The sequence below is a fragment of the Sinocyclocheilus anshuiensis genome, unplaced genomic scaffold (genome assembly GCF_001515605.1).
Source record: "Sinocyclocheilus anshuiensis isolate Anshui unplaced genomic scaffold, SAMN03320099.WGS_v1.1 scaffold546, whole genome shotgun sequence".
Taxonomy (NCBI): Eukaryota; Metazoa; Chordata; class Actinopteri; order Cypriniformes; family Cyprinidae; genus Sinocyclocheilus; species Sinocyclocheilus anshuiensis.
Window position 1 is genome coordinate 1,461,999 of NW_015542451.1, and position 13,492 is coordinate 1,475,490.

Below are 13,492 nucleotides of genomic sequence, written 5' to 3' on the forward strand. Positions count from 1 at the left end.
TGACTGATTGCAGCCTGAGCGCTTACAGCATAAAAGCACTATAAAAGAGGAAGAGGAAGTCGAACAGCCATTAAACTGATAGTGTGTCCAATCTTCCCTTAAGAGGCAGCAGTACGGTTTCATCTACAAGATGATTGTAATCTACAGGGCACGGAGTCAGCAGATGAAGATGTCGCGTCACTGTCCGTTTAGTTTAATGTGTCTTTGTGCACTCAAGCCTTTTAGCACTGTGTCTTTTTCCGGTTTCGAGATTGCATAGAAAAAGCACCGTGTTGTGCTCAAAGACATCAGTCATAAGATACAAAGCATGTGAAAGTGACCGAACATGCCTCGTAAGCGAAATAAAAACAAGGCACGACTATTCTAAGATACTCAAGTGTGCAAAATGAAGCTCAAGTTCAATTATCTTAAAAGGGGAGATCATTTTCAGAGGATCCTATAGGTATTTTGCAGGATATGCATAGTCAAGAGACACAAATCAGTGTGCTTCGCTACCAAATTCACGTTGGCACTTCTGCTCAAGTCGGTACAGATGCGATCCGTTGCATTTGGTTTATTTGTTTTTCCAGACATTCGATTACAGAGAGGGCTTGATGCATTCCCACTGTGAATCATGGAGCATTTTAAAACAGCAGGATCAAGACGCTTGTCTGTCTCGATTCATTTTTGTGCAAAACGTTTTATTGTTCGACGCTCTTTCAGCTGCTGTGGTTTGGTCCTTTATCCCTCTGTAGTCTGTCCGCTCCGCCTTAGTTGTTTGGTGTCGGCTGGTTCACGATGACCTGGATAACAAAATCCTTCTGGATCTTGGTGTCCTGCAGGCGGGTCTTGTCTGTGAGGAGCTTTCCAGAGAAGAACCAGCGTTGATGGGCCAGCTCAATGTTCTCCTGCGCTTGTAGCTGCTTTTTCAGCAGGCCGATGGTGTCGGTCATGCTGGCATTCAGACGCAGGTCTTTGCCGGTGGAGAGCCGTACCTTCAGCTGGAACTCTTTCTTCTGCGTCGTCAGGGGCTCAGGGTTGTCCGACAGGTCTTCCTCACTTCTTTCTGTAATCAGGTTGACCGGCGGGGCCAGGCAATAAACCGGTAGCTGGTAGCGGTTGCCGAGTTCGTCGTAACACTCGGTCAGGGATCCTGGAGTGATTGAAAGTACAAACAATCGTCAGTGATGGGGAAATAAAGTGCTACAGGTATAACAATGAGGGTTGATGTGTGTTGTCATTTCTTTTGTTTTCATGTCATTAAATACTTCTTCATTATGGTAAAAACTTCCCCTCTGGACCGATAATAAGGGTTAGGTTATAAAAAAACAGTAGGGTATTTAAAAGGATAAATGTTTATTTGATTAAAAAAAATTTCTAATAAATACACAAATATTTTAATAAAAACATTTTATTAAAATATTTGAAAATAGTCAAAGATACTTGAAAGTAATCAAACATTTCAAAGTTTGTGCAGACACTTTAGTGATGACAAAAAGCATTTGATCTTTTGTCATTTAACCAATCGCAACGTAATTTTAAATTTGCAATGTAAATTTAAGTTGCCTTATTTTATCATCTGAAACATGCTGCAATTATTCCAAAGCGATTTGCGCATGTAAAGGTTGTGGTTTAACGTGGATATTGAGACACGAGTGAACTACAAAGTCTTATTTACCTAATAAATAACAAGTATTGCAACCCAAACGTTACATGGCGAATATGGACACATTTGGATTCATAACAAATGAGAGATCCACCCACTTGGATTAGGCCATATGTCTGCTTTAACCTTTATTTAATGAGATGCTCTCCTAATTAAAAAATAATAATAATAATTTCACCACTATTTTAACAAGATCCTATAAGTTATTCCACTGGACAACAGATGGACTCTCGTTTCTCTTCCCAATTACTCATGTCTTACCTTCTGCGGGTTTTTTTGTTTGTAAATGACGGTAAATATCGGTCAATGCAACAAGAACAAGAATTGACTGGTTTGTGCGTTAGTACAAAAATATTTTATTTCTTGGGTTTCGGTTTTTGAGCTCTCCTCAAATTCAGCTTGAACACAGTTTGGGCCTGACAGCAGATGGACTCTCGTTTCTCTTCTCTTACCTCGCTACTCATGTCTTACCTTCTGCGGGTTTTTTTGTTTGTAAATGACGGTAAATATCGGTCAATGCAACAAGAACAAGAATTGACTGGTTTGTGCGTTAGTACAAAAATATTTTATTTCTTGGGTTTCGGTTTTTGAGCTCTCCTCAAATTCAGCTTGAACACAGTTTGGGCCTGACAGGCATGGTAAGGCAAGTCAGGTTTATTTGTTTAGCACATTTCCCACATGCCGGTAATTCAGTTTCGGTTTAAATTCATTTAGGCTTTTGGTGTTTAAAATAAATATTGTTTATAATGAATGCCACTATAATTTGTGTACTTCATAATTATATTTTTTATTCTTGTTCTGTTTACTAATTAATTTGAAGGATTTTTGTGAAATGAGGGAAACTAATATACTTTTATAGCGTTAGTACATTTTTGCATTTTTTTTACTGATATTTTACATTATTTCTGAATGTAATAATAAAATGCGACTTAAGCACTGGTGTAACTTGTTTTTCTCTCAACAATGCAATTTAGGGTTACACTTTATTTTAAGGAGTCCTTATCGATATTAATTAACAACACACTTACTACAGGGTCAGGATTAGGGTTTGTTATTGTTATGGTTAGTTGCATGTAATTATGCATAATGTGCTGTTATTACAACAGTAAGCACATGTAATGTAAAATGAAGGGTTTTGACCCAATTTTGACCAGGTGTGACTTTTTTCAAGTCAAAATGGTAAATTAAATTTAGCTTATTGCACAATATAGCACCTCGTCACTGCGTTTGTTTAATGAAAAAGAGCAGCATGAACATTTCTCATTTTCTGTTCCACAGTTGCAGACAAAGCTGGTTTCATCACAACCAATCGGTGACATGGCACTTCAGTGTAATGACTCTCACCGTGTGGTAATGTGATGTTGGCTCCGTCCACGATAGCCTGAGCCAGTTCATGATCGTTACACTCCAGAGCCAGAGCGGCGGCTTTCAGGGCGTCCCAGATCTCCTTGCGCCCCTCGAACGCTGGAGCCGTGTCCCAAAACTCATCTCTCTTACTGCGGAGCTGGCCCTCCGTCATGGGGTAATCGCTCTTCCATTTCAGCTTGTCTTTCTTCAGCGGCTCATTACGACCTGTAGACGCAGATGAGGTGTGAATGACCACGAATGTGTGAGAAGCGTAGGCTATACAGCATTTCCTGGAATAACGGCTGTAGAAAGTAGCTTTGATGATTCATGAGGATCAAAGAGAAGACCACATTATTTCTGACCATTATGCCAGAATTGTACTATTCCGATGAATTATGATGAGGTTAGTTTCAAATCAAACGAACATGCGGTTCCACAGCAAAAGCATGTATGACTTCACTAATGCAGGCCGACAAAAACTTTCCATTTGTATTTTCCATCAGTACTTTCACTAATGCCTTAACTGGGCAACAAGCAGGAGACTGGGTGCAATGTAAAAGCAATAAACGAGTGTAATAAACAAGAATTGACGTTTAGTGCCTTCGAACGATTATAGTATAATGGAATACCGGGGAGGAAAACTTTGAAGAAAAACTTCATTAAAAGTAGAAAGACTAGTCGGCGCCAATGGCCTCGTGGGCAGCGCGCCGACATGTAGCGCCTTCGTGTTTCGGGCGTCCCGAGTTCGAGTCCCGGCTCGTGGACCTTTCCCGATCCCAAAAGTAGAAAGAGTATATTTTGTCACCTATGGCTACAAAAAATATAATCATTTAATAATAAATAAATATTTTCACACATACACTACCTTTCAAGATAAAAAAAAAAAATTGAATACTTTCATTCAGCAAGGATGCATAAAATGATCAAAATACATTTATAATGTTACAAAAGATTTATATTTTAAATAAAAGCTGTTCTTTTGAACTTTCGATTCATCAAAAATCCTGAAAATGCATCATGTTTTCCAAAAAAATAAAGCAGCACAACTGTTTTCAACATTGATAATAATCAGAAATGTTTCTTGAGCAGAACATCAGCATATTAGAATGATTTCTGAAGGATCATGTGACACTGAAGAGTGGACGCGTTAAATATCGCATGCGATTTATCGTGCAGCACTAATTTGAACAGATATTCACAGTTATTTTAAATTGAAATAATATTTCACAATATTGCTGTTTTTAATGTATTTTTAATCAAAGAAATGCAGCCTTGGTGAGCAGAAGAAAATAAATCTTACATCTGTATGAGATTATATAGTTATACATTAAGCTTACATATAGTTTGGTCCAATTATGTATTATTAAATATAATTAATTGTACCTGACTACATATAAAATTAAGTGATAGACACAGTGATATAGTGATAGATAGGTTAAAGCAGAAGTAAACTATACACTCCCTCATATTCACATGACTGAGTAAAGGTTGTGTATTTATGACTGTTTGTCTGCAAATACTGCCCTCCCCAATGACTGATCACTTCAGGCAAAAAATAACAGCCTTCATCCATCCAGCTCACATCCATCAACAACCCTGAAGGCAAACTCCAAACAGCACCTCCTGACCCTGAAGTCATCCGGTCAAACAGAGCTGCTGTTTTGAATCAACAATCATATGTTGAGCCCAACACACATATTACTGGATAATGCTTAAGATTACAACAAAGACTCTGGGTGTTTGCATTAGGGCTGAAATGAACAGTTCACATTATCAACAACTGTCTACAAATATTATTGTTAAAGTCATTCAATCCAGTTCAAAGTGCTGATGTTGCAAAAAGAATCAAATTACAGTTCATAAAACATGATTCAGCTACAGAGCAGCTCTTCTGTTCTCATCCAATGTCAGTTCAGTCAAACTGTTTTTAAGCTCCAATAACAAATTAAGTATATTTAAATATTTGATGGGGTTAAAATAAATGAGAAGCACTGTTAAAAACAATAATACACCACAACATCAGACTTTCCTGTCTAGATTTCTCAGAGGACCCAAAAAAAGTCATTTTTGCAAACTGTGTGGGAAAAAACAGATGCCTTTGATTCAGACTGGATTAAAACTGCTCAGGACTCGCTAGTCGCTCTTTTGCCTCAAGCTGCCCATTTTGGCTTTCTCAAGCCAACATCAAAGTTTGTTCACAAACTTTAGCCTCTAGTTAGATCTTCAAAGACTTGTTTAAATGACAGAAACGCATATTTGCTGATTGCAAAAGTTTGCCTTTCTATTTTTAGACCGAACTGTAAAACAAACATCGTAAACTAATGAAGACTGAGAATGAGTGCTCCTATATTCTCCTAATATTGTCTGATATATCGGCATTCGCGGTACATCGCTCAACCACTGTACTGCATAATGTCGGCTTCATATTATTTATTCTCAAGGCTTCCAGAAAACCACCAAGAAACCGTAAGGCTACAGATACCACGAATGCAAATGTCCAATAAGTAATGTTTAGAAGATTTTTGCAGCAATTTGACCAATCCACACGCATTAAACCTCCCATAACCCTTAGTATGAACAATAGTAATAGTGATGCTTGCCTAAGCAATCACCTCTAGCAATAAACCTGCAACAGAAATAAGGAAGTTCACACTGATGGCGAGATAGTAGGTGACTCAGTGCTTTCCCATCCTCACGCTGCTTTGACTGGTGCCAACTATTCAAATGGACACCTTTCACACAAACACATTATTTATAGCATAAAGGTGTAAGAAATAATCATCAGGACACATTGTGTGATTTATAGCACTGTTCCACTCAGAACACTTCACTCCACCTGACATTACAATGATGGAGGGAGTGGATGAGTATCATCAGCATTTAGAAACTTAGGTATTACAGTAAGTCTGGTCCTCGAAATCAGCTTAACACAGTAAAGAATGGCATATAAAAAAAAAATTATAGTCAGAAAAATCTCAAGTTTATAGAACCTATAGACTAATTATTAAAAGTTTGCAAATGTGCTTTTTGTTGAGTATCATGTTTGATAAATCGGGCATTTTATGGCTCATATAGTATAATTTAGTGAGATTATGGAGCTCAAACCGCGCAAAAATATGATGTTTGGTGCAGATGCTGATATTTATGACCAAAATATAAGATAAAATTATGTCACTCTATAGCTCTAAATATGTCTTAGTAAGATGATTTTTTAAATGTTTAGTTTTATGATCAAAAAATAATGTAATGCAATACAATGATGATTGAGAGATGAACAAATAAATGTTTCTCAAAAGCCTGATGATCATATTTGATACTCTAAAAAAAGATGTCTGGAAAATGAAGTACAGCTAAGTTGCTTCAGTCCAGTTCATCTTGAAATATTACTAACAATATCAAATTGTTACATTTACTTTACAAAGATTTGACAGAAAAAATACATGTGAATCATGAGCTGTAGGTGGTTGTTTGTACAATTACACTTTTACTTGCTAAAAAAAAGTCTAAACTATCAATCAGACGACAGAAGACGGAGTAGATTGTGTGCAACAAGTTTCTCAGCAAAGTTTTAATCGCGCTGATCATTTAGAGGCCTTAGAAATGTGTGTATCAAATATGTTACTGTATTTATAGGGTTAATCCAATAAAGTGACAGGCAGAGAAATGTAGACAAATGGCTGTGTTTACAATCCAGTGCTTTGGTCAAATAAAAGAGACCACTGACAATGTGAAGACCTCTAAACATTCCCAGAAGCCAAGTGCTTGATGCCCGTTTCTTTCATTTTCTCGTGATTTCATTGGCTGTCACTCTGTCGCCCTTTGATACAGTTTGCACACTTGAAGACTAGTCTGCACATTTTAAAAATAACTATAAAATCTTTCGCAACACGCGCGGCTAGATGGAAAGAGCATGTGATCTAGTCAGTGACAAACATCTAAGGTCAAAGAGCCTATTCCACTTTATCATGACTGAAGCCACAACAACAAGAGAAAATGTGGGTGTGTAATGCAGAATGTGACTGTCAAAGTTCAGCACCTTAATCAAATGACATGTAAATGGCTCTCTTGTTGTCTTAAGTCCAGGAGCTCTAAGGTGCCGAGTAAAGTTGCTTTCTTCTCATGTAATTCTCTCGTTACATTCACACACTCATCACAAGCAGCGACGGATCCTCCTCCTCCTCATGAGAAGTTCCCGCTTCCTCCTGCAGCGTCACAGAATGATGTGTGACTCTTCCTCAGAACTGGTTAATTTGTTGTGAAAGTGCTGTAAAATGCATTTTTTATGACATTTGGTTCTGTGACTGTTTAAGCGTTTTAAATATGCAGTCGAACTGAACGCAATGAGAGAGAAAGACTGGGTGCCACAAAATACAACAAAAGCCCTATTCGCACGGGATTAGTATTACCTGGTGACCTCTAGGCATTTGTGATAATTGCGGATAGGGCTGCAAGATTAATCGAAAGTGATTGTCATGCGCATTTTGTTAGTAAAGCCGGTTCAGCAGTAAATCCTCATCACATGCTTTCAGATGGAGCAGCATTTACTACACAGAGCCGTAGTTCACTGACAAGTTACGCAAAAAAAAAATAAAAAAAATCGCAGATGATTTTATTGCGCGATTATGAAATCGAAGAAATCGTTCGCGATCACGATCACAGAACCGTGCTTCACTGAAAGATATGCATGACAATCGCAGCTTCTGTCGAATCGCAATTTCGATTCCATTTCGATTTTTCGTGCAGCCCTAATTGCGGAGGTTGTCTGTGATCTTAATCCTGTGTGAATCGGCCATGTCTGTAATTTGTAAAGTAAAAATTCCCCTGCAAATGACCTACCATATTTCGCAGAACACTGAGGTACTTTGATAATATTAGTCCCGTGCGAACTGGCATCTCTGTGATTTGGCCAGGATTTCGTACATAATTTTTTCAAGGTTTTTGTTTCCTGTTCGCGTTTTTATCCATCTTTCGCGAAGAATGGAGGCTGCGTTGGAGTGTATTTTGGGTGCTGGGTCAATAGCTATACACCATACAACTATACAATTTATGCCGTTGCCATATCGCGTCTTTTGCGTGCTCAAGTTCATTATTTCAAATGTAGAGAGTGATGCGCTCATTTTTTCCAGGCAGTCTGCGCCACAGCGAGATAAAAACATCTCAACTTTTCAGAATGCCACAAGTGCACCACAGATCATGTGACAAGAACCAACCAATCACCATCAATCTCTCCATAACAACATTGAAAGCTCAGCCAAGATGGAGGAACAGCTGATCTTAGCTGTACAGAGATAGCCATTTTTAAATAAATGTAGTATAAATTTAGTAGCAGAACTACTGTAAGTGATTTTCAGTGCTGGAAATCCATTTATCCTTCCGCGTTTTCATGGAGAGCGCAGGTAAGTCAGATAAGTCAGTAAGTTTGAGTAAAATCACAGGCTTCGCTTATCCCGTGTGAATGCGCCACACGAAATTCAGATGTGGGGGGGTAATTTCTAAATCACACAAAGTCCCAAGATAATACTACTCCCGTGCGAATAGGGCTAAATCACCAAAAATGCATCTTTGTCCTCGCTGTGACCACAACAACAAACATACAGCACAAGAAGTGCAGTCTGATTCAAAACAAATGACTCTTATGAACAGATTCATGCGAGTCAAAAACACTCCCAAATCTGACTTATATGTGCATTATGGATATTTTTATTGTTATTCATAAACGTTTGAGAAGTACAAAACCTTTAAAATAAGTAGGCTAATAATAATAATTCTTTAAAAAGATTTTAACTTCTCAAACTTTGCTCTGGTAATACTACTACTACTAATATAATAATAACAACAATAATAATAGTCTTGTAATAATAGTCTTGTAATCAAATTTACAAATAAGGATTTGAGTCAAAAACACTCACAAATTTTACATGCACATTCAGAATATTTTATACTTTATTTTATATTTATATAATTTTATATCACACACACACACACATTTTATTTTTATTATTAAGAAAAGTTTGAGAAGTTCAAAGCTTGTTAAGTAACAACAATAATTCTTTGAATTTTGGGTTCAAAACTTTTTAATCCGGTAATAATAATTGTGTAATCAGATTCACAAACTAACAACTCTTATGAATATGAATTTCATATTAATTGCATATTATTAATAATCTTTAAAAAGATTTTAACTTCCAAAACTTTGCTTTGGTAGTAATAATAACAACAACAATTTATTATTATATTGCCTTCGCGAAGAATGGAGGCTGCGTTGGAGTGTTCTGATAGTATTTTGGGTGCTGGGTCATATAGCTATACACCATACAACTATACAATTTATGCCGTTGCCATATCGCGTCTTTTGCGTGCTCAAGTTCATTATTTCAAATGTAGAGAGTGATGCGCTCATTTTTTCCAGGCAGTCTGCGCCACAGCGAGATAAAAACATCTCAACTTTTCAGAATGCCACAAGTGCACCACAGATCATGTGACAAGAACCAACCAATCACCATCAATCTCTCCATAACAACATTGAAAGCTCAGCCAAGATGGAGGAACAGCTGATCTTAGCTGTACAGAGATAGCCATTTTTAAATAAATGTAGTATAAATTTAGTAGCAGAACTACTGTAAGTGATTTTCAGTGCTGGAAATCCATTTATCCTTCCGCGTTTTCATGGAGAGCGCAGGTAAGTCAGATAAGTCAGTAAGTTTGAGTAAAATCACAGGCTTCGCTTATCTCGTGTGAATGCGCCACACGAAATTCAGATGCGGGGGGGTAATTTCTAAATCACACAAAGACCCAAGATAATACTACTCCCGTGCGAACAGGGCTAAAGCACCAAAAATGCATCTTTGTCCTCGCTGTGACCACAACAACAAACATACAGCACAAGAAGTGCAGTCTGATTCAAAACAAATTACTCTTATGAACAGATTCATGCGAGTCAAAAACACTCCCAAATCTGACTTATATGTGCATTATGGATATTTTTATTGTTATTCATAAACGTTTGAGAAGTACAAAACCTTTAAAATAAGTAGGCTAATAATAATAATTCTTTAAAAAGATTTTAACTTCTCAAACTTTGCTCTGGTAATACTACTACTACTAATATAATAATAACAACAATAATAATAGTCTTGTAATAATAGTCTTGTAATCAAATTTACAAATAAGGATTTGAGTCAAAAACACTCACAAATTTTACATGCACATTCAGAATATTTTATACTTTATTTTATATTTATATAATTTTATATCACACACACACACACATTTTATTTTTATTATTAAGAAAAGTTTGAGAAGTTCAAAGCTTGTTAAGTAACAACAACAATAATTCTTTGAATTTTGGGTTCAAAACTTTTTAATCCGGTAATATATATCACACACACACACATTTTATTTTTATTATTAAGAAAAGTTTGAGAAGTTCAAAGCTTGTTAAGTAACAACAATAATTCTTTGAATTTTGGGTTCAAAACTTTTTAATCCGGTAATAATAATTGTGTAATCAGATTCATAAACTAACAACTCTTATGAATATGAATTTCATATTAATTGCATATTATTAATAATCTTTAAAAAGATTTTAACTTCCAAAACTTTGCTTTGGTAGTAATAATAACAACAACAATTTATTATTATATTGCCGTTTTTGTTATTTATGCAAAGTTAATTTGCTTGCTAAATTGTAGCTCATTTATTTTCATTATTGTTTAGGGCTGATATCTCTCTTGAGAATGAATTGCTGTTATTTAATACATTTCCCAAAATTTGCTCTGCTGCAGAAACAGACTGGAGAGATGCATTGTCTTCAGGCAACGGTCACGTAATATACAGCCCACGTATCAATGAAAATCTAATCTCCTGTTCAAAGCAAGACACACACAACATGCTCAAGCACAGATAACACTACAATACACTGATACCGGCCGCAAGACGTCTGTGGCCACAAGATTTTCACTGATAGAAGTCAAACACGTCGCTGATATAATGCAATGGTTTCCTTCAATGGAAACAAAATGTTGGGGCTTTCTATCCAATTATGTTTCACTACAGCTTATGGTAAACGCAAAAACAACAGGCACGACGGTCACATGAAGCAAACATGCAGAGACATGCCCCGAGACAGGACACGACTGCCAGCTCCAACATGCACACAGGAGAAGAAAAACAGATATGCCATAAGAGTAGATAATGGTCAGATAATGTTTCTAAGGGCCCATATTATCATATCAACAAATCTATACCTACATACTGTGACAAAGAAACACAGTAGTGCTAGAAAACATCTTATTTAAAGGGGTCATATGATGCGATTTCAATTGTTCCTTTCTCTTTGGAGTGTTACAAGCTCTTGGTGCAAGTATGGTAGGGGTGTAACATTTCCATCACACGCTTGAGGAATTCGGCCAATCATAACGCACTGGATAGCTGGCCAATCACAGCACACCTTGCTTTTCAGACCGATGAGCTTTGTAAAAATCGACGCGTTTCAGAAAGGCGGGGCATAGAGGAGAAACAATAATGTACAGTATGTGGAAAATAATGTGTTTTTTGAACCTTAAACCGCATAAACACATTTCATTACACCAAATACACAAAATAATGTTCTTTTTAGCAACATCATATGACCCCTTTAACATTTAAACCATTAGTATGACTGCTGGAGACCCGAGGCAGTAAAGGGAAGTGGAACTTCAATAACAAGGAAAAGCAGAAGTGTCGCGTGTTGCTCTCAATACATCTGAAATGTGCACATTTCAAGTACAGTGACAAATACTGCATAAGAAAACAAACATTTCTTAGAAAAATGTACTGTGGTGATACTGTGGAACAGTGATTGTAAGCATATGTTACTTTGATACATATATCAAAATACTATAGGTGTACTATATCTGATAAGTTCACACATTTATGAGCCTTGATGTTTATAATACCATTGTGTAACATGGAAACATGTACAAATACATGGTAACACCATGGTAATTTTGCTGGTGGTCTTGACTGTTGCTCCCAAATTTGCAAAACTTTATTATTTTTGAGTAAGGTAGTATGAAAACGAACATCTCTTACTAAAATATACTGTAAAACCATTGCAATTTGATATATATATATATATATATATATATATATATATATATACACACACACACACACACACACAACATAGTATTTACATGTAATCAATATATTTCAAATACCATAGTGCAAACATATAAAATAATGTGCATGCGTGTGCAATACCATGCCACTTTTTTGTTTTGATATATTGTGGGATTTAATACATCTGAAATATGCATATATTTAATAACTGCTAATTAAATAATTAATTTATAATTAAAATAATTTTACGTGCAGCCTTAAAAAAAATCCTTGCATAAGAAATCAAACATTCTTTAGAAAAATATACTGTCCTAATATATTGATGGCAAGCCTACGGTATCTAAGTGCCACAGGCATACCATTTGCAAGCTCACATATAATACCTTGCAACATGGTGGCATTTTTTGTTTATGTTTTTTGTCTTTTGATCCCACATCAGGTTAAGTCAATGCACGTGATATTTGCATGCTTTCAATTAAAGCCAAAGACAGAAACAAGCTTGCAAACGTCCCAAACTCTCTCACCTCCACGTTTCCTCTGCGTCCTCGAGGCTCGTCTGCGTGACTCCTCGCGCTCTCGCCCCACGCATCCTCCCATGACTGTCAATCAAACGCAGGCCACATCTCAAGACAGCATCTATATTCACTCCTGCTTTGTTATTATTTGATTTCCCAAACGGAAACAGTACTGCACTTCAAATGACCACTGCGCTGTGGGTGATATAGCAGCAGTACGTGCATTAAAGGGAAGTCTAACTAGTTAACTTACAGCGGCTAGCCAAGAACACGAGCTTTATCCTGAAGTCATCAATCCAGTATAAAAAAAAAAAAAGTAAACAGCATCAGCGAGACATATAGACATATGTAGATATGTAGACTATTCCGCGCTTACTTTGTGGTGTATCAAATCATTTCTGCGTCGCAAACCTGCCTCTGCTCTTTATCTCTCGCTAGTCTACCTTCCCCCCCCCATGGCAAGCCGTTTTAGCATTAAATACTTCTTGCTGTACTAGTCATAATTTAGTTTTGACTAGTCAAAATTCCAATTCCAGATATCTATTCTGCAATTTTGACTCGTCGTAATTGGAATTAAGATATCTACAATGTGATTATGAATAGTCATTATATGCATTGAAGATATTTATAATGTTATTTTGACTAGTCATAATATACATTTGAGATATCTACAATGCTATTACGACTAGTCATACTCTTCCATTGACTTCCATTGGAAAATATTTTCAGATATCTTCAAATGGGGTTTGACTAGTAGAAATTGTAATTAAAGATATCTCTAATTGAGTTTGTACTAGGCATAATTCTAATTAGAGATATCTCAACTTACAATTCTACTAGTGATAATTAAATTAGAGATATCTCTAACTGAATTAACACTAGT

The 13,492-nt window shown here is 36.4% G+C and overlaps 1 protein-coding gene across 2 annotated transcripts; it reads right to left on the reverse strand.

Annotated features, from left to right (window-relative positions):
• Positions 1-348: 348 nt before the first annotated feature.
• ubtd1b (ubiquitin domain containing 1b) lies at positions 349-13,059 on the reverse strand. 2 transcript variants are annotated; one of them, XM_016493122.1, is made up of 4 exons: positions 12,863-13,059; positions 12,619-12,693; positions 2,990-3,217; positions 349-1,132 (listed from the first exon to the last, which is right to left on the reverse strand). In XM_016493122.1, the coding sequence occupies exons 2-4, from the start codon at positions 12,689-12,691 to the stop codon at positions 750-752; spliced, it is 684 nt and encodes a 227-aa protein (XP_016348608.1). In that variant the 5' UTR covers positions 12,692-12,693; positions 12,863-13,059; the 3' UTR covers positions 349-749. The 2 variants fall into 2 exon arrangements, with proteins under 2 accessions (XP_016348608.1, XP_016348607.1); XM_016493121.1 differs by having other exon boundaries at positions 12,619-13,059.
• Positions 13,060-13,492: the final 433 nt, after the last annotated feature.